The 25,057-nt window shown below is 58.6% G+C and overlaps 1 protein-coding gene across 1 annotated transcript; it reads left to right on the forward strand.

Moving 5' to 3' along the window:
• SDC1 (syndecan 1) lies at positions 1 to 24,040 on the forward strand. The gene is made up of 5 exons (XM_012534866.3): positions 1 to 315; positions 19,625 to 19,706; positions 20,619 to 21,100; positions 21,702 to 21,837; positions 21,961 to 24,040. The coding sequence occupies exons 1-5, from the start codon at positions 250 to 252 to the stop codon at positions 22,128 to 22,130; spliced, it is 936 nt and encodes a 311-aa protein (XP_012390320.1). The 5' UTR covers positions 1 to 249; the 3' UTR covers positions 22,131 to 24,040.
• The last annotated feature ends 1,017 nt before the right edge of the window (positions 24,041 to 25,057 follow it).

Below are 25,057 nucleotides of genomic sequence, written 5' to 3' on the forward strand. Positions count from 1 at the left end.
GGAGCTCGGCGGGAGAGGTGCAGGCGGGAGCCGAGCTGAGTGGGGAGGAATCCAGCCGTAGAAAGCGGACTGCAGCCGGCGGACCCCGCAGCCCTCGCCTAGGACAGCCAGCCGCGCGCTGGACATCGCTCGAGGGAGCTGCGCGCAGCGCAACCCGCGGAGCCGACCCGGAGCCCCGTGCAGTCTGGGCAGCGCAGCGCAGCCCTGACCTGCGCAGCTCGCCGCGCTCCAGCCGCCGGTCCGGGCAGCATGAGGCGCCCGGCGCTCTGGCTCTGGCTCTGCGCGCTGGCGCTGCGCCTGCAGCCGGCCCTCCCGGTGAGTGTGGCCCGGGGCCGGGCTGGGAGGCGGCGGGAAGCCGGGGTTGGCAGAGCCGCCGATGTCGGCGGCTGCACGTGGAGGGGGAGGGGAAGCGGGGACTTCCCTTCTTCCCGCGCTAGCCCGGCGGGCCCCGGTACCCGGAGACCCGAAATCAAGGCGCCCGCCTCAATTACCTCCGCCGTCGGGGGGCGCCGCACGGGTTCCGCCGCTCAGGGCGGAGACCCGGGGCCCGCGGCGCCCAGCGGAGCGGAACCTGCGCCGGGGCTCCGCGCTCAATTAGGTAAAACGGTTCCACAGGCGAAGAAGCCCGCCAGCCTGCGGCGGCGCCTGGGGTCGCCGGCTCCCACCCGGTCACCCCGGGCGCCGCGGCGCCGGCTCCCCTGCCTGTGACCCGGGAGGATGCGGTGATCGCGGCAACTACGCCCCGTCCGCGGACCCTAATTCAAACCAGACTCTCCGAGCCTCGGCTTCTGGCCCCTCGGGCGGAGGCAAGTTTGGGCGCAGCGGTGTCGGCGCTGGAGCAGGCGGGCGTGTTCGCTAAGGAGCCCCAGCCAGGGCTGCGAGGGGGACTGGGGCGGGCGGGCGGGCGGAGGCGGGGTCCTCGGCTGTCCGTTGGCTGCCCGAGACGAGCCGGGCCGAGCTGGTAGAAGGAGGTTCCGGGAAGTTGGCCCCAGAATGCTAGAGACCCGCAAGAACCCAACTTCTGGGCTGCTGAAGTTGTGCTGCCCGGGGAGGGACGCGAGCCGGCGCTGGGCACCGCCGCGGCGCGCGGGCAGCTTCCCCAAGAGTGGACCCGCGAATGGCTCTTCCCCTCCCCCGGCCTGGCTTTGTGCTGGAGCCGCGCCGAGGGAAGGCGGGTCCCTTGGCCCGCCCAGTGGAGCTGGAGGAAAAGGGGGACAAATGTGGAGCCCGAGGCTGGGGGGAGGCCTTTGGGTAGGACTCCAGCATCCACCTTTGGCGAGGGGTGAGTCCCCTCTGAAGAGGGACCTGGCCGACAAAGAGCATCCCGAGGGTCCCCAGAAAGTGATCTCCCGCCTCAGCCGCAGTCCGCTGGCCCGCCTTCCCCAAAGGGGGCGCTTTGTTCTCGGCCCCTGTAACCCTTTCCTGGGAACCGCCCCGCAGCGCCGTCCCTAATATGGGCTGGGACCTGGGCTGCCGCCAGGTGTCAGCCCTGGCCGCCGGGTGGTCATGTCCATCCCCCCCAGTCCCCACACCCATTGCTGGAGTCCCGGGGTCCTCCCCGCGGGCCGGGTCTGCCATCCCCCGGGATGAAGAAGGGAGGTGCGGACCGAGGGGCTCTTCCCGTGCCGGAAGTGGCAGTCTCTGGCCAGCACATCTGGACGGCTCGACTTCCCTAGCTCTGGCAAAAGGAGGCACGTGGGAGGGGACGAGCGGCTGCCGGGCGTGGGTACTCCGGTCCTTCACTTATAATGTATTATCTGGACAAGTCCCTCAGCAACGCCAACCCTCTGAAAGCGGGTCCCTCCATAATAATAGTAGCTCCCGATTATTGAGAGCCTTGCGGTGTTTTGCAGGGTCTGGCTCAGGTGAGGTGCTTTTCAGGCTGATCTGTGAAGTGCCCTCCTTGCTTCCCAGGTGACTGTTAATGCTTGGAAACATTTTGGAATCCAGGAAGGGGTCCCTAATGCCACTTGAATTGCTGATGAGTTGGAGTGTTCATGTGGGGTGCCCTATCTGGGGGAGCCATGGCGAAGGACAGGATTTCTGAGCTGGGTCTCCACAGCACGCCTGGCTTTTAGGTCCAAGAAGTTGGCATCTGGCTTCCCCTTCACTCTTGAAGAGTATGGCTTCTGTGGCATTCAGACTGCACCTTGAACCAATAGTTAATACTCTGGAGAAGAGGGTGAAGGTGTTTGGCTTACCTCCCTGGCCCACCTGGCCTTTCCTGGCTGCCCCACTCTCTCCAGGCACAAGATGGGGCCTTAGCAGCACTCCGCCTACTTCCAGCCAGAATCAGGAGTGCTGGTGGTGGTTCCTTTGCTTGCCTTAGGTGAGGCTGGCATTCCTGAGCGGGGATCCCAGAGCACCTTTTAACACGGGGAGGCAGATGGGATTAGAAATTCTCTGTGGGCCACGTTTCCCAGACGTTTTCTGTGTGCTGGGAAGAAGCAGATGCTGCATTTTTTTTTTCTACCCTAGAAAATGTGATACATTATGGAAAGGCAGGGCAGTTGAGTTTCAAGGGGGAAACGGGGAAGGGAGGGAGGCTCATTAGAGCTGTGGTGGTAGGAGGGCTTCCTGGAGGGGGTGTTTGAGCTAAGCCTGAAAGCACTAAGCTTTGGGGTCAGACACTGGCTCAGAACTTAGGTTTTTGTTTGTTTGTTTATTAAGTTTAGTTTGTTTTCTCTTTCCCAGCCCTGTCCTCTCCCTTTTATAGTGGCTGTCCATATTTGGTTCAAAGTGGGGGCACAAAGTACCTTCCCAGAGCCCTCTTCTACTCTCTTACTAAAAGAAATAAGGCAGTGGGATTTGCTGAAATAGGAGGTGTCCACTGGTTGCAGAAATCTGGCTTCTCCCAGGGTTCACTTTGGCCCCAGTGGGAAGCAGGTCAGAATCCCCTGGGGATCAGTGAGGTAGGGTATGATCCTGGGCGCCTGACTTTGGACAAGGGAAGGCTGCTAGGGCAGGAGGTTGCTCAAAACCACTCCCAAGAGACGAGAACAGGTTTGTCTAAAAAGGTTTCCGCGTGGTTGTGTGTGTGTGAGATTCCCATGGTCTTTTGTTTCTGCCATGCAAGAAAAATTGCTTGTTCTGGAAAGTTATTTGCTGTTTCCTCTCTTTCTCTCTTCTCTTTCTTGAAAGGCAGAAAATCCCTTTTTGCCTTAATTATGGGGGCTAGTAGAGACATTTCCCGACGGCCTGGTGGAGTGGGTGGGGCTGGGGGAGGCATTAACTTCCTCTGCCTGGGCTCGGAGCCTTCTGGAGGTGATGTCACTCCTGGCTTGAGCTCCACAGGGAGGGTGGGGCTGGTTTAAGTCTCTACCTGTGGCTCATAGTGGGTTCCAATAAAACCTCATTAACCCAGATTCGTGGGAAGAGAAATAAGAAAGAGAGGGAGAGGAGCCTGGAAAGAATTAATGAAAAGCTTGAATTTTGGAGTAGTTTATAGAGGAATCTTTTTTATTGCCGCAGAATTTTGGATTCTGAAGTCTCTTGAGAATGAGGTATCCTTGGTATCCAGGTTTTTTCAGAAAGCTAAGAATCCTTATTACCCTCAAAAATATTCTTACTTTGGGCGGGACTCTGAAATATTTATTTCCCTTCCTTTATTAACGAAAGACTGCTAAGCATAGTTAAATCTCTGGATGCCAGGGTCCTCATAGCTGTCACCATGTTAGGTTATGGCGTTTGTCTCCCGGGTTTATTGAGCTCTGAAGAGAACTTTGCCCCTGGCCTGGTGCCCTTCTGTTGGTGCACTTGGGATTCTGGTTTGCGTTTTTTCCTCTTCCATCCCTGTCTGATAGCAGCCAAAAGTGACATTTGTGGGCCTGAGTATAGCAAGCGGCTTTTCAGTTCAGTTCTAACTGGCACTTTTCTCCAGCAGTACTAAGAAGCTAGTCAGATTTGTTAGAATTATTTCTAAGACAAGAGTTTTCAGCACTGAGTAAGGGTCTCACCTGTGAGCAATGACCTCTGTGGTGTCCTGATAGTACCTAGAATAACAGAGGCTGTCAAGGGAGGTGCTTATGGGCTCCCTAGGGGAACAGATGTCAGTGACCTTTGGAGTAAGCATCTGATGATGACCCCGTGTTCCAAGTTCTTCCCCCTGGCTGAAGGTGTAAATGACTTGTCAGTCATGGGTAGCCTGGACCCAGAAAGGCTAACTCCGTCTAAATCCTGGTTGGCAAGGACCCTCATTCCTTTTTTTTTAATTAATTAATTTAATTTCTTTATTTTTGGCTGCGTTGGGTCTTTGTTGCTGCGCGTGGGCTTTCTCTAGTTGTGGCGAACGGTAGCTACTCTTCATTGCGGTGCGCGGGCTTCTCATTGCAGTGGCTTCTCTTGTTGCGGAACACGGGCTCTAGGCACGCAGGCTTCAGTAGTTGTGGCATGTGGGCTCAGTAGTTGTGGCTCGTGGGCTTTAGAGAGCAGGCTCAGTAGTTGTGGCACACGGGCTTAGTTGCTCCACGGCATGTGGGATCTTCCCGGACCCGGGCTCGAACCTGTGTCCCCTGCATTGGCAGGCGGATTCTCAACCGCTGCGAAGGGCCCTCTTTCTTAGCTTGGGCCCTGTCTCTATTTTTCACACTGTGTTTTATTCGGGTGGCAGTGCACCCATACTGTTCGGCTGGCCAGAAACAGCTTTGGGTGAGGTAGAGCCCCCGGTATTGGGTCTCTGCTCCGCCACTAATGTACCACGTAGTCTCAGGCGAGTCACTTCACAGCCAAGTCTTGATGTCCTGTGTAAAGAGAACATCATACCTGTTCTCCTCGTCCTGATTCTTTCATTTGCGTATTCATTTCATAACGAAGGTGTGAAAGTGTTTGGTAATGAAAACGCCAGAGGAAAGTTAGCTGTTCATAGAATTAGGATCACCTTTCACTGAGTGCCTGCTGTTGGGTGCTCGATGCTTTTCCTGCATCCCTATTTCATATTTACCCCAAACCTTTACCATGTATGTCATTGTACCCATTTTGTGGATGAGGCCTGCAGAGGTGAGCCCCTACAAGGGGCCGACGTGGGAGAACCAGGATTTGTACGTACGTGTGTGCATATGTGTGTGGCGTGAAGAAATTGAAGGACTGGCAAGTCTCCCCCACAAACCCAGCATAGGAGACTGGCTGAAACCAGCAAGGTTTGCCCTTGTGCTTGTCCCCAGGGCAACAACCAGCCTGCACTGACTTTCATCATGGATGCTGGGGAGACATTTGTGGAATTAGTAGATCTTTTTTTAAGCCTCGAAGCCGGGCACCGTGGCCCCAGTGGGGCGACCAGAACCCAGGACTCGTGGCCCCTGTGCTGGGCTCACCTCCCGGCCCCTTCAATGCCAGGTCCCGCTGCCGCTTCAAGAGCAGCCCCATGAGGAACTGTCATTAAGTGCTGGAACCCTGGGATTTCTACAGAACAAACAATTTCCTGATTTCCTCCTTCTTTTCAACAACGAATTTTGGAGTCTTGGGTTGAAAGCCGCCCCTTGAGGGCCTGCGTAAGTGTGTCTAGAGAGAGGGAAGGGGATTAACGGAGTCTGTGGAAAGAGGGCTTTTGGCGCCAGGATCCTGCACCCTGGAACAGATTCAGTGCGGTGTCATTTCCCTCTCAGCTGTTCCGGCAGAGGTTGGGTGTGTATCCTGGAACCTCCCTCTGAACGGCCATGAGTGCCCTGGCGGTGCGGAGAGAGGGCAGGCGTGTGGGCATCCCCTCACCCACGGAGGCACGACCCTGCACTCGGGGTCACTTCAGCAACTACGCAACTTCCAACTCCAGGTGGATGTGGGGAGCCCCCTCCACTGCCCCCCAGAAGGGCTAGCTTTATCTGTGTGGTGTTACCACCTCTGCCTGTCCTTGGGATGCTGACATTGGGTGGGGAGTCAGCACTAGAAAGTCCCCTGCATTTCCAGGTCCAAGGCAGGGGCACCTGGTCAGCTCCCTGGGGCTTGGTACCCTGCGGGGGAGCGGTGCAGAGGAGGGGTGGCACGGGCCAGAGTGGTCTAAGCTTTTTCTGGAAAGGGTCCTGCTGCCTGTCATGCCGTTGTGGGTTTGGGGAGCCAGGGGTTCTGGCAGGGCCTCAAGGCTGTGGAGGCACTGGGCAGTTGTGGGGCTCGGGGCTGTCGGATCAGGAGGGGGAAGGTTTGAGGGTCTCTCTCCTGCGTTTATGGCTCTGTGGTGCTGCCTAATTATAAGGAGAGGCTGCTCTTCCTCTGGCCTTCAGCCCTGGGAAGAAACTCCTCTGCCCAGTGACTCACGTGAGGGTTGCAACCCCATGAGAGGCCGTGTGTGCGTGCGCACGCTGCAGGGGTTGCAGCTATGACTGGGCTTTGCTTGGCCCGTCGATTTCCCCACTGGGCTTCCCCACAGGTTAGGCTGCAGTCTGAGATTTTGGGAAACCTGGTCACCACCTGTCTGCCACTTCCTCCTCAGAAACCAGGAAGCTGTCTTCCTCCCTCCCTCCCTTTTTAACTGCAGCTCTTCCTCTATCCCGGGCTTTAGAAGAGTCTGCGGAAGTTATTCCTACAGACGAGGGTGGCCAGGACCCGTGTCCCACTTAGTCTCAGTTTAATCCTCCGTGGTGTGACTTGGGCAGGTCTGCGCCCCTCTGCGTCTCAGTTCCCCTGTGCACTCAAGGGGCCCCCCTTACCTGCTTCAGCTCCGACAGCCATGTGGTTGCAAAGAGACCTTGTCCTGGGGAGGGTGGAGGTGGCACTGGGGGGACCTAGCGGGGGCTCAGAACCCTCCAACATTATTCCTCTGGGGACTCGAGGGGGCACTGCCTGCCTGAGGGCTCGTCTGTGGGATGGGAGTCACGGCAGGCTGCTCTTGGAAGAGGTGGACTTAGGGTCAGTATGGGAACCAGAGGTGTATGGAGGCCCCTGGGCAAGGTCAGGCTGGGGGTGAGGGCCGGGTGATGTTCTCTGCACACGCCCAGGCCTCCTGGCCACCTGCCCCAGGTCCGCTCATCCGCAGGAACGGAAGCCGCAGCGGGCAGGTTGTGGCAGTGGGGCAGGCAGGCGCGCTTATCGCTCCACTCATCGGCTGAATCATGGTGCCAGGCCCACAGATCCTCCCCTGAGACTCATCCAACCAGCTTGTCCCTGAGCCCACTGTGTGTGAGGCAAGACTAGGGCTCGGGGGCCTGGCTGCCAGCCCGACCCTTTTTACCGCTGAGTGACTCTGGGCACGGGCCTCTCTTGGGCTCAGTGAGTCCACGTGTGAAATGGGAGTGCGGCTGAGAGGCAGAGGCGAGGTCACGCCTTTGGATGTTGGTGACGTCTCGCGGCTGTGTCACAGGGCTGGTGGCGTCTGGGTGGGGCCTGCCTCTGCTCCTGCTGCCTCAGGAGAGTTCTGCCACAAGCGTGGGGGTTGGGAAGCCTACCTGGCTTGACCAGATCTAAAGCCCAGAGCCTGGCTGCCTGCCGTGCGCACAGCCCTGAGCAGGTGGGGAAGGGTCGACGCCTGGTCCGGGGCCGCGTGTAAGAGAGGGTGGCCATTACTGGGACCAGACGGCAGGGTCGGTCTGCGCAGACAGGCCAGGGGGGCAGTGACAACCAAAGGTCATCCAGCCTGAGAAAGGGTTCATCCCAGAGCCCCTCCCATCAGGAACTCAGGCCGTAAGGCAGGGCATTTTCTGTGTTAGGGCAGGGGGCCCCCCGATGGAGGCAGCGGGAGTGGCGGAGACTACCAGTCCTGCTCTGGGACCCCTCTTGGGCTCCCTTCGTCTCCGGAGCAGTGCAGGGACTTGTCCCACCACGGGACGTTGAATTCACAACCTTTCCCGCTTGGGCTACCTGACGCTTCCTGTGGCCATGCTGGCCCTCGTTGGGTGCCTTCTGCCCCCAGCAGGCTTAGGTGACGGGGTTCTGGGGCCTGGCCCAGGGTGGGTGGGGCGTGGGGAGGTGGGGGGGAACTTCTGGAGGGCCGAGGTGGCTTGTCCACCCCAGCTCCTAGCACGTGCTGGGCCCCGGGAGGCCTCAGGAGGACCTGAGGACTTGCACTGCTGTTCCCATGTCACGGCTCATGCCCGGGCCGCGTCTGACCTGTTTGGGGACTTGACTGTGTCAGTCCCGTGGCAGGGGCTCTTCTTTCCAGGAGCTCCTCAACACCCCTGCTGCCCACAACACTGTCCGGGGCCTTGGAGTCCCATCTCTGGGGAGTGTCCCGGATGGACATGTGGTCAGGTTTGGGCTTGCAGGGTGTTTCAGGAACCTCTGAGACTATAGTAGAGGCTGAGGTCACTCCAGCTTCTCCCGGAGAAAACCGCTGGGGGCCATACTGCTGTCCCTGGTGCCCACACTCCTCCAGGATGCCGTGGGGGGAGGGCCTGGGCAGCACGACCTCCAGGCTGGCCAGGGCCTGCCGGGCTGGGAGAACGGGCCCGCTGGGGCTGAGCTGAGATCCTCGGGTGCTGCCCTGCCTCTCCTCCCTGCCCCCCACAGGCTCTGGGGAGCAGGGGACAGGGGTCGGAGGGTGAGCATAGGTGCAGAGTGTCCCTGGGGCAGGCCTGCTTGTTGTAAAGTCCTGGGAGGGCTCCGGCCAGGAAGTCGGCCCTGAGGTCTCCATGGTGACTCTGAAGGAGCGGCTGAGGCCACCTGGGTTCTGTGAGCTGTGTGAAGAGCAGAAGGCCCCCAGCCTAACCCCCCCTCCCTTCCACCCCTCTGTGGGACAAGATCGTCCTTCCAGAGCCTCATCTAGGGGCTGGGCGTCCAGTGGATTCCCTGGTCCAGCTCTCCTCCCAGGGCAGTGGCGGCAGCCCGAGCCTGGATGTCTGAGTCTGCCTGCCTGTGGAGTGGATTTGGGGCCCCGTCTGGGGTCCTGAAACCTTGGGCCTGGGCAGGCGAGGTGGGACCCAGAACTGGCAGGTCGGTCTGCCTTGGTTAGTCCCACCCAGGGCTGGCGCAGAGAGGGGTGCTGTGCGGAGGCCGGGAGAGCACAGGGCGCGGAGTCTGCCCAGCCCACATCATTACCAGGCTCCACCGCTTCCTCCCCGGAGCATCCTGGGCAGGTTTCGGCACCTGCCTCGAAGCTTCAGTTTCTTTACACGTATGATGGGATTTTTAAAGTCCTGCTTCGGAGGGCTTTGGAAAAGATCCTGTGAAATAACCTGTATGGTGTGATTGGGAGCCTCTTCCTTGTCTGGGCTCAGAGGAGCAAGTCTGGGAGAGCTTTGGGGCTGACGCTGCTTAGGGAGTCCCCTGGGGAGAGCCCCCTGTGGCTGTGGCTGGGGGGAGGGGCACAGTCTGACCTGACCTGTGTAGTCGTCACTCAGTGTGAATGGCCAGCTGGTCTTACCCCAGGGTGCTGATGTAGCAGGACCTACAAACACGGCTTTGGCCCCTTCTCAGAAATATGAGCCTTCCCTGTCAGGCCGGGCTTTGCTCGCCTCTGCCTGAGCCTTTGCCAGGGGCCGGCTCCTGCCCCGAGGAGGTGTGGGCTAGGCTGGTAAGCAGTGGCAAGAGGCCCGGTGAAGCTAGATGCCGGGGTACCTTGGGGGGGTGGTCTCAGGCCAGCTGAGCAGGGCCCCCTGGCTGTGGGGGACCCATGGTCTGTGCCCAGAACTGCAGACTGAGGGGTGCCCTGGAGTGGGAGCGGGGCTAGGCTGCAGGGGGGAGGGGGAGGGCCCCACCCCTGGGTCCTCCTTCCTTCTGCACTTTCTCTTGTGCCGCCTCCAGTGGAAATGATGGCTGTTTTCTCCCTGAGGGTCAGAGAGCCCGCAGTCCTCCCTGTGATGGGGTGGCTAACTGCATACCTGCTGGAGCAAGACTGCCTGGCCCCAGACCCCCTCTCTAAGCACTTCAGTGGCTATGTGCCCTGGGACAGATGACTCGTCCCCTTTGCCTCAATTTTCTCATCTGTAGGATGGGTTTGCACTAGAATCTAAGGTTATCATGAGGTGTAAATGAATTCATTCAGGTAAAGTGCCTAGACTAGTACCGGACACGTAGTACTCAAGACGTATTAGCCGTGATTACTATTTTCCCCCCAAGACCTAATTCCGAGATTTCTATTGTTCAAGTGACCGCCCCGCCTCCAGCCCAGGTCAGGTCCTTGGGTTTTTCCTTCCGCCCCATGACTGTCCTGAGTCCTGGGCAGGTGTTAGGGCTTCTTCCCCTTTCTGGGGTTTCTCTGAGTTCATAAGACTGGGGCTGCATCCACGGTCCTCCTCTTAACTGCCTTAGCACCTACTGTGTGCAGAGGCTGCCAGGGCCTGGGAACAGTGCCGGGCATTTGAAGCTGTGCGAACCTTCTAGCCATCAGGAAGCCACTGGAGGAGGGCAGTCTGACAGTGAAGGGGCCCAGGCTGCTTTGCTTCTTATTGGCGGGGGTCCCACCAGTAATCTGGGAATCCAGCCTATTCAGATCTGGCCTTCACAGGAAATTCTGCCTTCCATCACTCAGGCCGGAAAGTACCAGCTCTGCTCTGCCACTGGACCCCTTCAAGGACACACTGACCTTTCTTTGTCTTTGCCTGGGCTCCAGCAGCCTCAGTGCCTACCTGGTCTGAATCGTACTTTATCCCAGAGGCAGGTTCCCAGACTAGCCCATTATTCTTCTGGACGTGGGAGGAGAAGCCATGTACACCTGTGGCTTAGGCAGGAGCAAAGGGAATTTCGTCGTTCTTTCTTGGGTATGGGGTTGGCTGGCAGCCACATTGTGACACAGGTTAAAAAATTTGCTCTTGGCATCTTTCAGCCTCCTTTTAGCAATCCTTTCCCATCTTCCAAAGCCCCTACCCATCCCCAGTGCCCCAGTTCCAAAACTACCCGTCCCCCATAGAGCTAGTTTCTGCTCTAGTGTGAGTGACTAGCACCCCTTAGCCCTCCCAGCGGCATTTTCATCTTAAAAGGGATACTCTAACTGCACGGACACTGCTGGGGAGATTTGGAGGATAAAGTTCTCCCCCTCCCTCCACATACACACAGCTGGCGCCCTGACCAGCAGCTGCAGGTGTGTCAAAAGCTGCAAGTTTCTGCCTCCTTGAAACTTGAAGACGCTTTATTTAGCCAGATCAGGGGGAGGATGTCTCTAGAAGCCCATATGCCAGACGTGTCAGGCCCCCAAGCCAGGCGGAGTTTGGGGATTAATCAGCTAGAGAGCAGCTCCGGGGGCCCTCGTGGGGTCCGACTCGGGGATCCTGCCTGAGCTTCTGGCCTTAGCTGTCTCGTTGGGACAGCCAGGGCTGGGGTGGGGGCGAGGCTCTGGGGGCTTTGGCTGCTCGTTCTGTCCCCGTGGGTTGACAGTTGCCATCTCCAGAGGCACTTTGATGTGGGACATCTCCAGCATCCTGCCTAGGCCATCATGCCCTTGGGAAGCGGAGAGCGGTGACCCTGAGTCACTGTGATCAAGTACCCCTCCCCCCACTTGCCATTGAGGGTCCTCCCCCTGCTGAGTGCCATGTTGGTGGCTGGCTGCCCCTCCAGGGTGGGCCTTGAGTCGCCATCCACAGACTCGGGACTCGGACCCCCCTTGCGACCTCTTGGTCAAGCCCCTGTCGTGCAGAAGGGCAGCCTGAGGCAAGGTCTCTTCAAGGTCACCCAGTAAGTTGGAAATAGAGCCCAGGTTTTCCAGTACCAGGTCTGGTCACTCTACCCTGGCCAGCCCTTGTCTGGCTCCCAGGACAGTGCTGGGCACAGAGGCTGGCTGGGCCGGGCCAGGCGGCCTTGCTCAACGCCCAAGTGGAATCCTACCCTGCCCGGCCCAGGTTCTGGCAGGTGGGGAAAAGCAGAGGAACTGGTCTTCCAGCTCCTGGCCTCACACCCAGCCCTCAGCTGGGCCTGTTCTAAGACGAGCCTCGGCACGCGGGCAGTGAGGCAGGCGCCAGCTCTCCGGAGGGGTGGGTACGGGGGTGCTGGTGGCAGCTCTGGCCTGGCTTGGGCATCGGGGCTGGAGCTGGCTGCCAGGATCCCCCCTCCTTCAACACAAGCGTGACCCCTGGGGTGCTCCAAGGGAGAAGGGCTCCATGACCTTGACCTCGGGTTTCCCTTGTGAAAGCCCTGACGTGCAGTGCCCTGGGAAATGCTACTGCGAAGGGTCTTTAAGCAAGTGTGGATGGCGCCCTGCACCCTGCCCTGTCCTGGAATCCCCCAGAGCAGTGAAGTCTGTCTCCTAGGGGCAGGGTGGGAACAGCTGAGGTGGGGTTGTGTGTGTGTAGGGGGGGGGGGAAGGGTGCATGCCCAGGAGGTCCCCTGAAAGGCCTTCCTCCTCAGGGGGCCCTGCGGGTGCCCTCACCGATGCACGTTCTCAAGGTGAGGGCAGAAGAAGCCCCCTCTTCCCTGCCTGTCTGTTCCCGGGCCCCTCCCGCCTTGAGCTGTACCCATCACCCCTCTGCAGGTCCCAGCCTGACTTAGTTCTTGGTGAGCTGATAAATCATCATGCCTGTCAGGCCAGGAAATGCTGATGCTGCCCCGAGGCACCGGTGGGGCCCCTCCCTCCTGGAAGTAGAGGGGGTGGGGGGAAGATTTCAGGGTCTTGAGGCCAAAGCCGGGAGTTCCGGGCCTCCGCAGTGGCCTCCCTGGCAGCTCCCAAGTGAGGAAAGCGGCGTTCAGAGAGGAAGTGATTTCTCTGCCACCACCGTGATCTCCTGGGCTAGGGGGAGCCCAGCGTCTTCCTGGGCCCTGGGCTGCGGTCCTGCCCTCCCACCCACCCCGCCATGGCCGTCTGTGGCCAGTTTATCACCCCCACACCACTCTGGCCTCACTGGTAAGGAATTGGGGCCGCAGGGCCCAGCCTAGCCTGTCAGAACCCTGAGAGGGTTTAGGGCTCTTCAGCCAGCCCCTTGTGTTGTCCAGGCGGGAACCAGGTCCAGTGAGAGGCAGAGAGCTGCCCAGGTCCCCCAGCAAGGGAACAGTAGAGCAGGGCCTCCGCCTGGGGTGGCCCCCCCGGTCAGGGCTGTCTTCCCCCGGCATCCTTAGCTCTGGTCCCTTCCTGGAGACCCTTGATCCAAGATGCTTTGGCCCGCTTGGCCCCTCAGGTCTGTGCTTAGGCCGTGTTAGCAAGGGCTGAGGGAGGGAGTGCAAGTGATCCCCCCGAGGAGGGAAAGCACCAGGTGCACCAGGTGCTGCCGGGCACCAGGGCGTTTGGCGGGCCGCGGGAGGGGCTGGGTATTTGTAACATTCTCTTCCCCCGCCACCCCTAGGCGGGCAGGTGCCCCGGGCCGATGGCCCCGAGGCTCTGCAGCTCCCCATCCCCTCTCAGCTCCTTGGCCTCGTTGGTGGTGCCCCCCACCCCCACCCCCACCCCAGAGAGGGCATCAGCGGCTCTGCGCAGCTCCCGTTGGTTTCAGCCTGGTCACTGCATCAGGCCAGCTGACGGGGTGAGAGTTGCCCGGAGAATCGAGGAGGTCCTGCTCGGCCCCGGGCAGGCAGGATGGAAGCTCAGCTCAGCTTCAGGACAGTCGAGTGTTGCTTTTCTTTGTTTCCTGTTTCTAGCACTACTGGGAATTGAGGGGTTCTCCCAGCTCTGCGGCGAGGCCTCTTCCTCAGACCGGGCAGGCACCACAGTGTACTGACTATAGAGAATGGATGTATCAGAAATGTAGAGAGAATGTTCTAGAACTTTCTCGGATCACTTTGGCCCTAGGACTTGTTTTCGGGGCTACCTGGTACCTCTTCTTTGAGCACTGGACCTGAGTGGGGCTGGCGGGGGGAGTCTTGCCTCCCCCAGCCCCCAGGCCACTCTGGGTGAGGCCTTCTCCTGTCCAGACTGTCGTTCCCCACGTGCAGTCTGCAGACCACCTACAGGATATGGAGTTTGCAACATGCAGAGTCCAAGGCCTTTGCCCCAAACCCCCTGAATCAGCCTCAGGGATGGAGCTTGGAAGACTTCATCTCCAACAGTCTCCTGGTGACGCTTAGGGACCCCAAAGAAGAGAGCCCCTGGCCTGGAGGCAGGTGATGGTGTGAATGTCACCTTGGCCAGTTTGGCATCTTGATACACAGGTCGGGGCAAAGGCTGAGGTTCTGTAGCCCAGACACCTCAGCCCCCGAGAGTTGTGTGGGGTTGGGGGAATCAGCTCTTTTCCCTTAGATCCGTAGATCTGACCAGGAAACTGAGGGGGGTAAAAAAGATTTTTAAAAACCATGAATCTCATTTAAGCCTCCCGAGGATGCCTGCTGTTGGGTGGGATTTTGGTGGGATGGGAACGAGGGGTGTTTATCCTGGTGTGATTGTGTGGCCCTCCTGCCTTTATACTCCTCAGCCTGGGCTCATGGAACAAATTGGGCCCCTACCCTCCACCCGCTGCCTTCAGCCCCAGCACGGGCGCCAAGGCTGGCTCCTTTCACAGGGAAAGGCTGTGACCTGGGCATTGTGACAAGGGGCAGCTCTTTATCCTTGTGGATTCAGTGACTGAGCTCCCACCACGGCAGCCAGGGCTTCTATCGCTACACCCAAGCCTTACAACCAACAGATACCTAAACCTCCCTTTCCCACTTGGCTGCGGAGGCTGCCACACCAGTGAGGCCCCAGCGTCGCCGAAGTTGTGACTCAGGGCCGAGCGTTCTCCTAACCTCTCCGGGGTCTGGCTGGAGGCTTCATCTGCCGGCCCTAGCGTCCCCAGTGGGGTGACCCTCTGTACCCCATCCTGTGCAGCTCCCCCTTCCAGAAGCGTCCTGGAGTGGGAGCTATATACCTGGGAGCTCACCAAGGCCAAGACGAGACCGTTTCTTACCCTCTCTTCTCCCTGAAACCCTTGGATGACGGCCCCTGAGCTTTGAAGACCATTTCTTACCCTCTTTACTGTCGAAGGACCTTGCGTGATATTGTACTTAGGCATGTGACCTCAGTAATGCTTTTTTCTTTTTTAAATTTATTTATTTGGTCATGCCAGGTCTTAGTCGTGTCAAGTGGTCTCCTTAGTTGTGGCATGTGAACTGTTAGTTGTGACATGCATGTGGGATCTAGTTCCCTGACCAGAGATCGATCCCGGGCCCCCTGCATTGGAAGCGCGGACTGTTAACCACTTCGCCACCAGGGAAGTCCCTTCAGTAATGCTTTTTAAAGGATTTGTGTTTATCCATCACTTAGATCAAGCAGCGGGTAACACACCAGTGATTCAGGGTGTGGGTTGGAAACCAGAGGTCTTTGGATCTGATGGCTGCGGGTTGATGGGGTGCTGGGGTCAGGGGTCAGACAGGCAACCTCTTCAGTCAGCCTGGAATTAGAAGCCCTTCACCTGAACATCTCTGAGATGCCCACTTGGTATCCTGACTTGTGACCCTCCCAGGGAACTTTCATGCTCATGCCCAAGGTGTCTTGGAGGGATGCTGCAACACAGCCCCAGGCCCCCTGGGCCAGCCTGGGCAGAGGTCTGCTCAGATGGAGGTCGCCCTCCTATGGCCAGTGTGGGGTGAGAGATGGCAGGAGTGGGCTTGAGGCTGGCTGCCTTCTTGAAGCTTTCTGTGCCAGCCCTCTGCCCACAGACTACCGACATGCTCTTGGGGATGGCTGACAGCCTGGTGATGGAGACCTTTAGCCCCTGGTAGCCCTGACCCTGCTTGTCCATGCCATCCTGTCTCCACCTCTGAAGCTGGGCTGGCATCTTGGTCTCCCCTGCTGGCAGGGGTCAGGAACTCTTTTTTTTTTTTTTTAATGGTTTGCCTTTTTAAAAAATTTATTTTATTTATTTATTTAGGGCTTCATTGGGTCTTCGTTGCTGTGCGTGGGCCTTTCTCGAGTTGCGCTGAGTGGGGGCCACCCTTCATTGTGGTGCGTGGGTGGCTTCTCGTTGTAGAGCACGGGCTCTAGGCGCACAGGCTTCAGTAGTTGTGGCTTGCGGGCTCTAGAGCACAGACTCAGTAGTTGTGGTGCACGGGCTTAGTTGCTCCACGGCATATGGGATCTTCCCAGTCCGGGGCTCGAACCCACGTCCCCTGCATTGGCAGGCGTATTCTTAACCACCAGGGAAGCCCAGGAACTCTTACTTGGTGAGGATGACATGCTCATCCCATGGCTCCTGGGGCCTGTGGTGCATTGAGGAGATTTAGGCAAGTTTCCCGTAAAACAGCTGGACCATCAGGGAAGGTGGTCCTTCGGGGCAGGGGAGGGAGAGAAATGGCAGGTGAAGGGAGCAAACACTGCCTGCACGTCTGCAGATACTTCACTGCCCGGTGACCACTGGCAAGACCCTCACCCTTATCCCTGGGAGATGCTGATCTCAGCCCTGCCTGCCTCAAATCAAAGGATAATGGTAGGAAAGGGATGGAAAATGCTTCCAGTGTCAGAGCAGGCCTCCCTCCTCTCACACTCCCTTTCCTGCTCCGCCTGACCCCTGAGCCCAGGTCCTCTCTCGGGGTGTCCTCCTCACACCGCCCCAGGTGTGGCCCGGAGACCAGTGTGGCTGAGATGAGCTGGGCTGGCCGTTCCTCTCGTGTTCCTTGTCCCCCAGCCTCCACGTGTCTGCCCCCCGACCTGAGCGAAAGATGCTGGCAAAACCGGGGAGGCCCAGGCTCTCACCTACACAGAGAGGCCCCAACAGGTTAGCAGTTTCCCAGGAGAAGGGCTTCTCTCAGGACTAGGTAAGACCTTGAATCTGCCCAGTCCCTGAAAACAATGTGGGACAGTTTGGCTTTGGCCTTTCAGGCCCTGGGCTTCCAGGATCTGCGCTGTGTGTGGGAAGGACCAACCTGGCCTTTGCCCTGAGCAGACCAAAGGTGGGAACATCTAGACCCCCTCATATGGCTTTTGATTTGTTGTACAAAAAACTGATTTTCCTGGGCCTTACAGAGGTTAAAGGGCCCCATTAAAGGTACAGCTGGCTTGCCTTTGTCTTCCCAGGCTGTTTGAAGTGGGTTCCAAACTGGGCCAACCCACCCCTGGCATCCCTGAGTTGTGGCCAGTGTGGTCTCAGAACAGTGTCAGAGGCTGTGCCGAGGAGAGCCCCATATGGGGCCTAGGAGGCAGCTGACCACAGGCTCTTAGCACAGCAGGCCTGCTGGTGAAACCGGAAGTCTCACCCCAAACTCCAGAGTCAGCTGGCACCTGGTGAGCCAAGTTCAACCTCAGCAGTTTCTGCTAACTTCCTCCCTGGAGGGCTGAGGCTGTCACTGGAGGTTCAAGCTGGAGGTCTGGGAGATCACTACAGCCTATCCCCTTGGTGGAGACCCAGCCCCAAAGGGGAGAGGCTGCCCTGAGGCCTGGGAGCTGGTTTCAGGGGAGAAAGTGTTTGCTTAAGAGCTTGTTGTATAAACAAGATTGCGATAAGATGAGGGAACAAATTGTTTTCAGGGACTGGGCAGATTCAAAGTCTTACCTAGTCCTGAGAAAAGCCCTTCTCTTGGGAAACTGCTAACCTGTTGGGGCCTCTCTGTGTAGGTGAGAGGCTGGGCCTCCCTGGTTTTGCCTGCATCTTGGGCGATGCCTCCGAGGTGGACGGGGTCCTGGTGCACTGTGTTCTCTGCAGAACTCAGTGCCCCCGTCTGTGAAACAGGGCCTGGCCCCCTGCTCCAGGTCCAGCTTTCTGTCCAAGGCTGGGAATTGGAGCACTGCCGCCTAGGGTCTCCTCCAGAGCTGCGAGGGTGTTGGGCGAAGTGAAGGGGGGTCTTGATGAGTGTGGGTGGGGCGTGTCCCCTGAATGCTTGTCCCCCTCAAGCTGCCCTGTTGGGAGCATCTGCTGTGGGCCTGGGGCAGGGGTATGTTAGGGTGTGGGTACCCACTCTGCGCCTGCCTGGGGGACAGTGTTCTTTGTTACTGGAGGGGGTAAGCTTTGGGGAGGCGAGGGTCAGCTTCCACCGAAGCTCCGTGGAGGCAGGACAGGTGTTTGAAGGGCCACCTGGGGACAGTACAGACAGGACGTGGCCTGAGGCGCAGGTGGAGGCCAGGGACTATGACTGTGCATTGTAGACGGGCCGTGGCAGCTCATACAGGCCCTGCTGCGGCCAAAACTTTTCTCTTGGGGGGCGGGGGGCCGGTGGAGAGGGGAGGAGGTGTAGTGTGGGTTTTGTGTTTTCAAAGGAAGCTCAGTGGTATTTCTAGCCTCACGGTTTCTACACGTTTCTGAAGCTTCCCTCTGACCTGGGCCCTTGGAGGGAGCCCCCACCTGATCCAGCTCTGCCTCAGGAGGCCAAAGGTCTTGCCTGTCCCTCCCTGCCCTGCTGCGCTCAAGAGGGAGGCCCCATGGCCCGTGGCCAGGACCTGGCGAGGCCTCTTGGGCTGAGGAGGCCCATTCCCTGGAGCCCAGCCTTGGGCAGGGCCTGCCCTCTGACAAGCCTGCACAGAGCTGCCCGTAAACTGGCTCCCTTCTGCCCCCTCTTCTCCTGAAACCCTACCAACCTCCACGCCCCCTCCTCCTAGACAGGCCCCAGAATCCTCTTCCTCAGGCTGAGTGGCTCTTACTTCCCCAGCTTAGAGCAGCCACCACTGGTGGTGGGTCCCTTACTGCGAACCAGGCTCTATTAGGTTCTTTTCATGCATAACCTCTTTAAACTTCTGCAACAGTCCTGGGATGTAGATATTACTGCCGTCCCCATTTTACAGATGGGAAGACTGAGGTCGTAGGAGGTTTAATGATGTCCTCAGGGCCATTCAGCTAGTAAGTGGCAGAGGTCAGGGGGGCTTGCAGAGCCCATGTGCTCTGAACTATGCTGTCCTGCTTTTTCATTCGTTCTTTGTTCTGGCCCTTGACGCTGGGACTGCAGCACAGGGTCATTTGGGTCAAAGTCTTGTTGCTGAGCAGGATACTTACGGCTACTCTTCCTGCCACCTGGCTGCTGGGTCCTCCCTTCCCCATCTGCTGTCCTGGAGCCAGTGTTAGGGGTGGGGGGTGGTTCCCCGCGCAGGCCAGCTCGGCTGTGTGTGGTGTGTCCTGCCTCCGCCTGGTCCCACTCCCTGGCCCTGCTGGCACAGCCCCTGCTTCAGGGCCTGGGTATGTGTTTGCAGTCCGGCACCTGCAGCCTCTTAGGCTCGGCCAGGCAGGCAGCATTCCTGGGGCAGCTCTTCGCACACAGGGCCCATCCCAGGCTCACAGACCCTTTGCCTCCTTAGTGCAGGGTCCCTTCTGGATCAGCCTCATCTATCCCCAGGCTGATGGATGTCCTGTCCTTCCTTCCCCAAGTGGGTCTGGACCCAGTTTTTCCAGTGGATGAGAAAACAGGCTGAGTGTGGGAAGGAGCACTGTGGCCAGGCCTGCCTCAGCACAGACAACTCACCCTGGGCTCATCCCTGCCCCTCCCTGCCATGGGGCCCTGGGTGTCCGCACCCTGGCGCTCAGCATGCCTGGAGGCGGCCTCCCTGGAGCCACGTGGTCGTGATGTTGTTCCGGGGGGCCCTTGAAAGCCCCACTCTTGGACCCTGAAGCTCCCTGGTCAGTGGCCTCCGGGACCTGATTCTCAGTGTAGGGTGGGCTTTGGTTCCAGGGGGGCCACAGTCTCTGTTCCTGCCAATGGTGTTGTCTGTCTGCTCCTCTGAGAGGTCTGGGGCGCCCCGAGCAGACTGAGCTTCTAGGGGGTGTGTGTGTTGGCGGGGAACCGAGGGTTCCAGAGCCACACACGAGGGCTTCCTTCCTGTGCTGTGTGGAGTGGTGTGTGTGTTTGGGGAGCAGGGGGGTGCCTGATTTACCCAGCTACCTAGGATGGGGACCCCACAGTAGCAGGGCCCAAGCCAAACCTCCACTCATATCCTTTTCTGTTCATTTTCCAGCAAACTGTGGCTGTAAACGTGCCCCCCGAGGATCAGGATGGCTCTGGAGATGACTCCGACAGCTTCTCTGGCTCGGGCGCAGGTGAGTGGGCTGGGGGTGGCGGTCAGAGAGCCCCCCTAGCTGGGCCAGAAGGGTGATGCTAGGGAAGAGAATGGGGACCGTGCTGCAAGGAGAAAACATGTGTGGGTTGAGGTGGGAAGGGTGTGGATTCCACGAGGTCCTGGGGGCTGCCTGCTGCAGACAGACTTGGGCTCATGTTCTCCTTTTTAACTCACTGGGGAATCTTTGGAAGGTGATTTGACTTCTCCAAGCCTCTATTTCCTCATCTGTACAATGGGAATAACCTCTTGACTTCATAAGGCTATTGGGAGGTATTAGGCTGCACAGAGCCTAGTGGGGTATAAATGTGCCTTTATCTTCCCTATTTCCCCTTTCCCTGGGGGAATGAAATCCTTGAGCCTAGAGGTGGTCAGGGAGGCTCTCTGAGGAGGTGCTCTTGAACTAGACCTCAGAAGAGGGCTACAGTCATCCCTGGGGAAAGTGGCCTAGGCAGGGGCCCGGGAGCTAGGACGTGAGACACAGGCCTCTGTACTTGGGAGGCTGGGGAGAGGGCAGGTGGATCAGGGAGGGGGCCAGAGAGGTGTGTGTATGGGGATATGGCGTTCAGCCCCTAAGGATGCCCCCATCCCCCAGGGAGCGGGCTTCAGCGGTCGCAGGAAAGATCCCTTCCCAGATGGCTCCAGAGACCGGGCTGTCCCCAGGCACGTGCAGCAGAAAAGGGCAGCTTTGCTGGTTCATTTTCCAAAGTTGAGTTTCGCCTTAGCTAGCTCTGCCCCAGGAAACACAGCTTCTCACGAGAGGAAGGGTTTGCTGTGCTGGCCTGGAAGTCAAAGCCTCGGGTCCTCGGCCAGGCCTTCCTCATGGCCTGAGCTTGGCTGGCCTTGATGTTCAGGGGCCTCCCTCACCCCACACGCTGTGCTTCTGGCCCTGCAGGCGCTCTGCCAGATATCACCGTGTCACAGCAGACCCCCTCCACCTGGAAGGACAAGGGGCTCCTGACGGCCACGCCCACGGCTCCAGAGCCCAGCCGCCCGGATACCACGGTCACCTCCACCTCCATCCTGCCGACTGGAGAGCAGCCTGAGGGGGGCGGGCTGGTGCTCCTAGGAGAGCTGGAACCTGGCCTCACTGCCCAAGAGAAGGAGGCCACCCACCCACCCAGTGGGACCACGCTGCACCCAACCACCCACCGGGCATCGACAGCCAGAGCTACCACGGCCCAGGGGCCTGCTGCCACCTCCCATCCCCACAGGGACGTGCAGCCTGACCACCACGAGACCTCAGCTCCCACAGGTCACAGTCAGCTCGAGCCTCAGGCTCCCAGCGTGGAGGATGGAGCTTCTGCTACCACCGAGAAGGCTGCTGAGGGTGAAGCCCCCACCCAGCTCCCAGAAGGAGAGGGCTCTGGCGAGCAGGTGGGTGTCGGCCCGCTGTCATCCTCTGCATTTCCAGGGACGCCGGGTGGCCAGTGGGTAGGGTGGCCCTTAGTGCCTGGTGGGGCACAGTGCACTGGGTGGGGGGCACTGGCCTGGACACGCGGCACACCCAACCCCCTACACCCTGTGAGCACATCGTAATCACCTCAGTGAAGGCAGTGTCCCGAGGTCCCATCCTCTCCCACCCCCAGGGCTGAGCCCAGGGTGGGACAGACTAAGTACGAGACCAGTGCAAGAGAGTTGTTCAGGATCCCCGAAGAGAGGGCTTCCTAAAACGCACGCCTCTGCGGCGAGTGTGGAAGTTCCACCAGGTCTTATTTTCTGTCTTATAGCATCGTGGTAATGTTACACTTTGCACTAAAATGAGCCTGTTTATTTTCACATAAAAACGTGGGCTTTATATCACTTGATGGGATACCTTTGCCACAGTCCAGCAGGGTCCAGTGTGATGTGGCGAGAGGGGCCTGGGTCGGGGTGTGTCTGAGCTGATGGCAGAGGTGACCAGGTAAGCTGGGAGCGGACCTGGACGCAGCCTTCGTTGTGGTCGCCCAAACCTGATCCCATACCTGCCCTCCCCTAGGACTTCACCTTTGACGTGTCGGCGGAGAACTCAGCCGGGGCCACTGTGGAACCTGGCCAGCGGAACGTGCCCCCAGGGGATCCCGGGGCCACGGGGGCCTCGCAGGGCTTCCTGGACAGGAAGGAAGTGCTGGGAGGTGAGTTTTCTCTCTGGTGGGTAGGATGGGGGGCGGGGGGCTGTCTTTAGCTCTGGCGGGGCCGCCACTCAGCCCAAGGAGCAGCCGAGCTCAACTGGCCTCTGTCCTCCCCACCCGCCCCAGGGGTCATTGCCGGAGGCCTCGTGGGACTCATCTTTGCTGTGTGCCTGGTGGGTTTCATGCTGTACCGGATGAAGAAGAAGGACGAGGGTAGCTACTCCTTGGAGGAGCCGAAGCAAGCCAATGGCGGGGCCTACCAGAAGCCCAGCAAACAGGAGGAGTTCTACGCCTGATGGGGAGGGTGCCCCTCCCCTCCCCCTGCCACTCGCTAGGCCCCCACTTGCCTTTTCTGTGAAGAACTGCAGACCCTGCCCTCCTCCACCGCGCCACCTTCCTGGCGCACCCAGCCCCACCGGCGGCCCCCTCCCCGCGGAGTCCTGGGCGTGCCGGGGAGAGGGCTCATCTCTGCTTCTCTGACTTCTGCCTGGAGACTTGGGCACAAGGGCTTTCTCGCATATGACCGACCTTTCCATCACAGCCGGCACCTGGCAGCCCACCACGCTGACCCAGTTTCTCCAAACCGGAGCAGCCCATCCCCAGGCCTAACTGGAGAGAAGGGGACCCCGCTGCTCGGGACCCGGATGGCTGGAAGATGCTGTGGCTGAGGGCTGACACGTCTGTAGCACTTACTGGTAGAGACCAGCGGGCCTGGCTGGGGGTGTGTCCCGCTGAGTGGTGGGGACAGGAGGCCAGGGCTCTGTCAGAATTCACTTTGTTTTGTGGAGAGGTCTAATTTAGGTGTCAATTTGTTTTTGCACATGTTTCCTCTAGTTTCTTTGTTTATAGCCCAGTAGACTTCGTTACTTCGGAGGTAAGTTAAGTAAGTTGATTTGGTTATCCCCCATCCTGCTTCCCTAATCTATGGTCAGGAGACAGCATCAGAGTTAAGAAGACTTTTTTTTTTTTTTTTTTTTTTGGGGACTAGGAGAACCAAATCCAGAAGCCAACATGTAGGCTTAGTTCGTGTGTTGTCTGTTGAGTTTGTCCCTCACGTGTGCAACAGGGTATGGAATGTCTGTTGGGCGGCCCTGTTGGTGGGCTGTCCCATCCTGGCTGCCGCGGGTGGTCACCTCTTTGAGCAGTCGTGCCTGTGTCCATGAACTCGGGGCCAGGGCCAGGGCCCAAGCGGCTGCGATGCTGGGGAGCCTGTGTGAGATTTGAATCCTGGAGCCTCAGGCTTGGGGATCGAGGAGAGTGGACCAAGCCCTTCCTTTGATGCCATCTCTGGGGGACACTTTCTCCTGGAAGGTGACGAGAGGGGTCTTGGCCCTACCTGCCACTGAGCTGCCCCACGAAGGACCAGGTTTGCTTTGATTGGCTCCTGTGGCCCGACTCTGGGCTGGAATCAGGAATGTTCCAAAGAGTTGATAGTCTTTTGCTTTTGGCAAAACTCTGCTTAATCCAATGGGTTTTTCCCTGTACAGTAGATTTCCCAAATGTAATAAACTTTAATATAAAGTAGTCACGTGAACTCTACTGCCTTTGCTTCTTTCTGCGCTGGTCTTGTGGCCGTGACCAGCCTTTTCGCTAAACGCCAATGATATTGGGAAACTTGGCTAAAAGCTCTGTGCCCTTCATCTTTCCCGTGGGGAGGGATTCTGGGGCCAGAGTCCCTCTGGTTTGTTTGTTTTTTGTCTTTGCCGAAATTATTCTGGAGATCGGTAGGTTCATTCAAGGTTATATACAAGGCCTGATGTAAATTTCCATGTTGCCAAGTTCAAAGGACAGTCTCCTAAATGGTGATGAAGCTGTGTCGGCCCCAGTCCAGTTTGATCCGAGGCCATGTGCCCCATGGAGGCCTGGAGCCAAGGCCTGCCTCTCAGACACCTTTGCTGGGACCAGAGACCCCCAGCCCGGGCTCCTGGGAATTCCTGTGGTTGCTTATTTAATTTGACAACGTTCCAGCTGCTCTGTTGGCCGCTCCGAGAGGGGACCATCTGTGATTCGGAGAGACGCCCTGCCCAACGAAGGGAACTTGTGCCCTGTATTCCATACAGAGACTTTCTGCCGGAGTGTATGACTGGACACAACTCCCGGGTGGAGAAGGGGCTGTGACTGTGCTCATCTCTGCCGGTCCATGGGACGGCTCTCAACCCATGGCTGGGCCCATTCATGTAGCTAATAAACGGTACTTGTCATTCGGGCTGTGGTGGTGGTTGAATCTCCTCTTGGCCTGGTGATGTCCTTGCCTGTCACCTTCTTGTGGGGAGCCTGGCTCTGTGCTGTGGCAGGATGGGGGCCAGTCCCGTTTGCTGTAAGGGAATCCGTGTCCACCTCTGCCCCCCTCCCCCAAGCCCTGTGTCAGGCCTTCGTCTCACCTCCTCCTAGGTCTTACTTTCTGCCTTACTCTGTCCTGCCCAGCCTCTCCTTCTAGATCATTCCCTTCCCCAAGGACACAAGGCTCCCTGCTGACTCAAAGTTTGCTACCTATTCTGTTTGCTCATTGTCATACAACTCCTGGAAACTCACGAGCAAATGGTCTCAGTGCCAAAGGTCTAAAAAAGTCTGCACGTTAGGAGAAAACTGTAATGAAAATTTGGGGGGTTGAGAAAACACAGTGCACTGCAGGAGCCCTAGTTTTCTAAGGGCATCTAGCCACCCTCCCCTTAAGTCTCGTCCAGGCTGCTGACCCCCTCCCAGCCCCTCGGGTGCCCCTCCACGGCAGGTCTCCCCACCTGGGACCCTTGGCACCAGACCTGCTCTCTGGCCCTGGGTGCCGGCCAGCCCCTAACACCAGAGCCCGAGTGTGTCCTGGGAACACAGAGCAGGAGGGACTGTTGCTCCCAGGGCCCTGCACCTGCTGGTGGGTTGGGCACTGCGGATTCAGGGCGGCTTTGCAGAGTGAGTTCTGTTCTCCCCGACACGTTGTGCTTGAAGGGTTCAGGGGCAGAGACGGAGTCCTCAGATCATTCATTCAACAAACACTGTGTCTATTTCCTGCCTGCCCCTGGACCGGACGGTGAGGGCACAGTTGCAGAAATGGCCGCCTGAATATTAATACTTTCACTGTGGGCTGGACGCTGCTAGACAGCACCTGGCTGATTTCATTCACTAGGAAAAACTTCGGCCGCGTTGGAGACACACTTGTGTGACTTATCCTCGCTTTGCAGGCAAAACCTGCAGTATGGAGGGTAAGTACCCTGCCCATGCTTGCATGCCA

Source organism: Orcinus orca, chromosome 13 (assembly GCF_937001465.1).
Source record: "Orcinus orca chromosome 13, mOrcOrc1.1, whole genome shotgun sequence".
In the NCBI taxonomy this organism is placed as follows: Eukaryota; Metazoa; Chordata; class Mammalia; order Artiodactyla; family Delphinidae; genus Orcinus; species Orcinus orca.

Excerpts from the sequence above, each read along its gene's own strand:
- SDC1 (XM_012534866.3), top strand. The coding sequence starts at position 250 with ATGAGGCGCCCGGCGCTCTGGCTCTGGCTCTGCGCGCTGGCGCTGCGC. Across the intron at positions 316-19,624 it reads GCCTGCAGCCGGCCCTCCCG|CAAACTGTGGCTGTAAACGT; the intron begins GTGAGTGTGGCC and ends TTCATTTTCCAG. Across the intron at positions 21,838-21,960 it reads CAGGAAGGAAGTGCTGGGAG|GGGTCATTGCCGGAGGCCTC; the intron begins GTGAGTTTTCTC and ends CACCCGCCCCAG.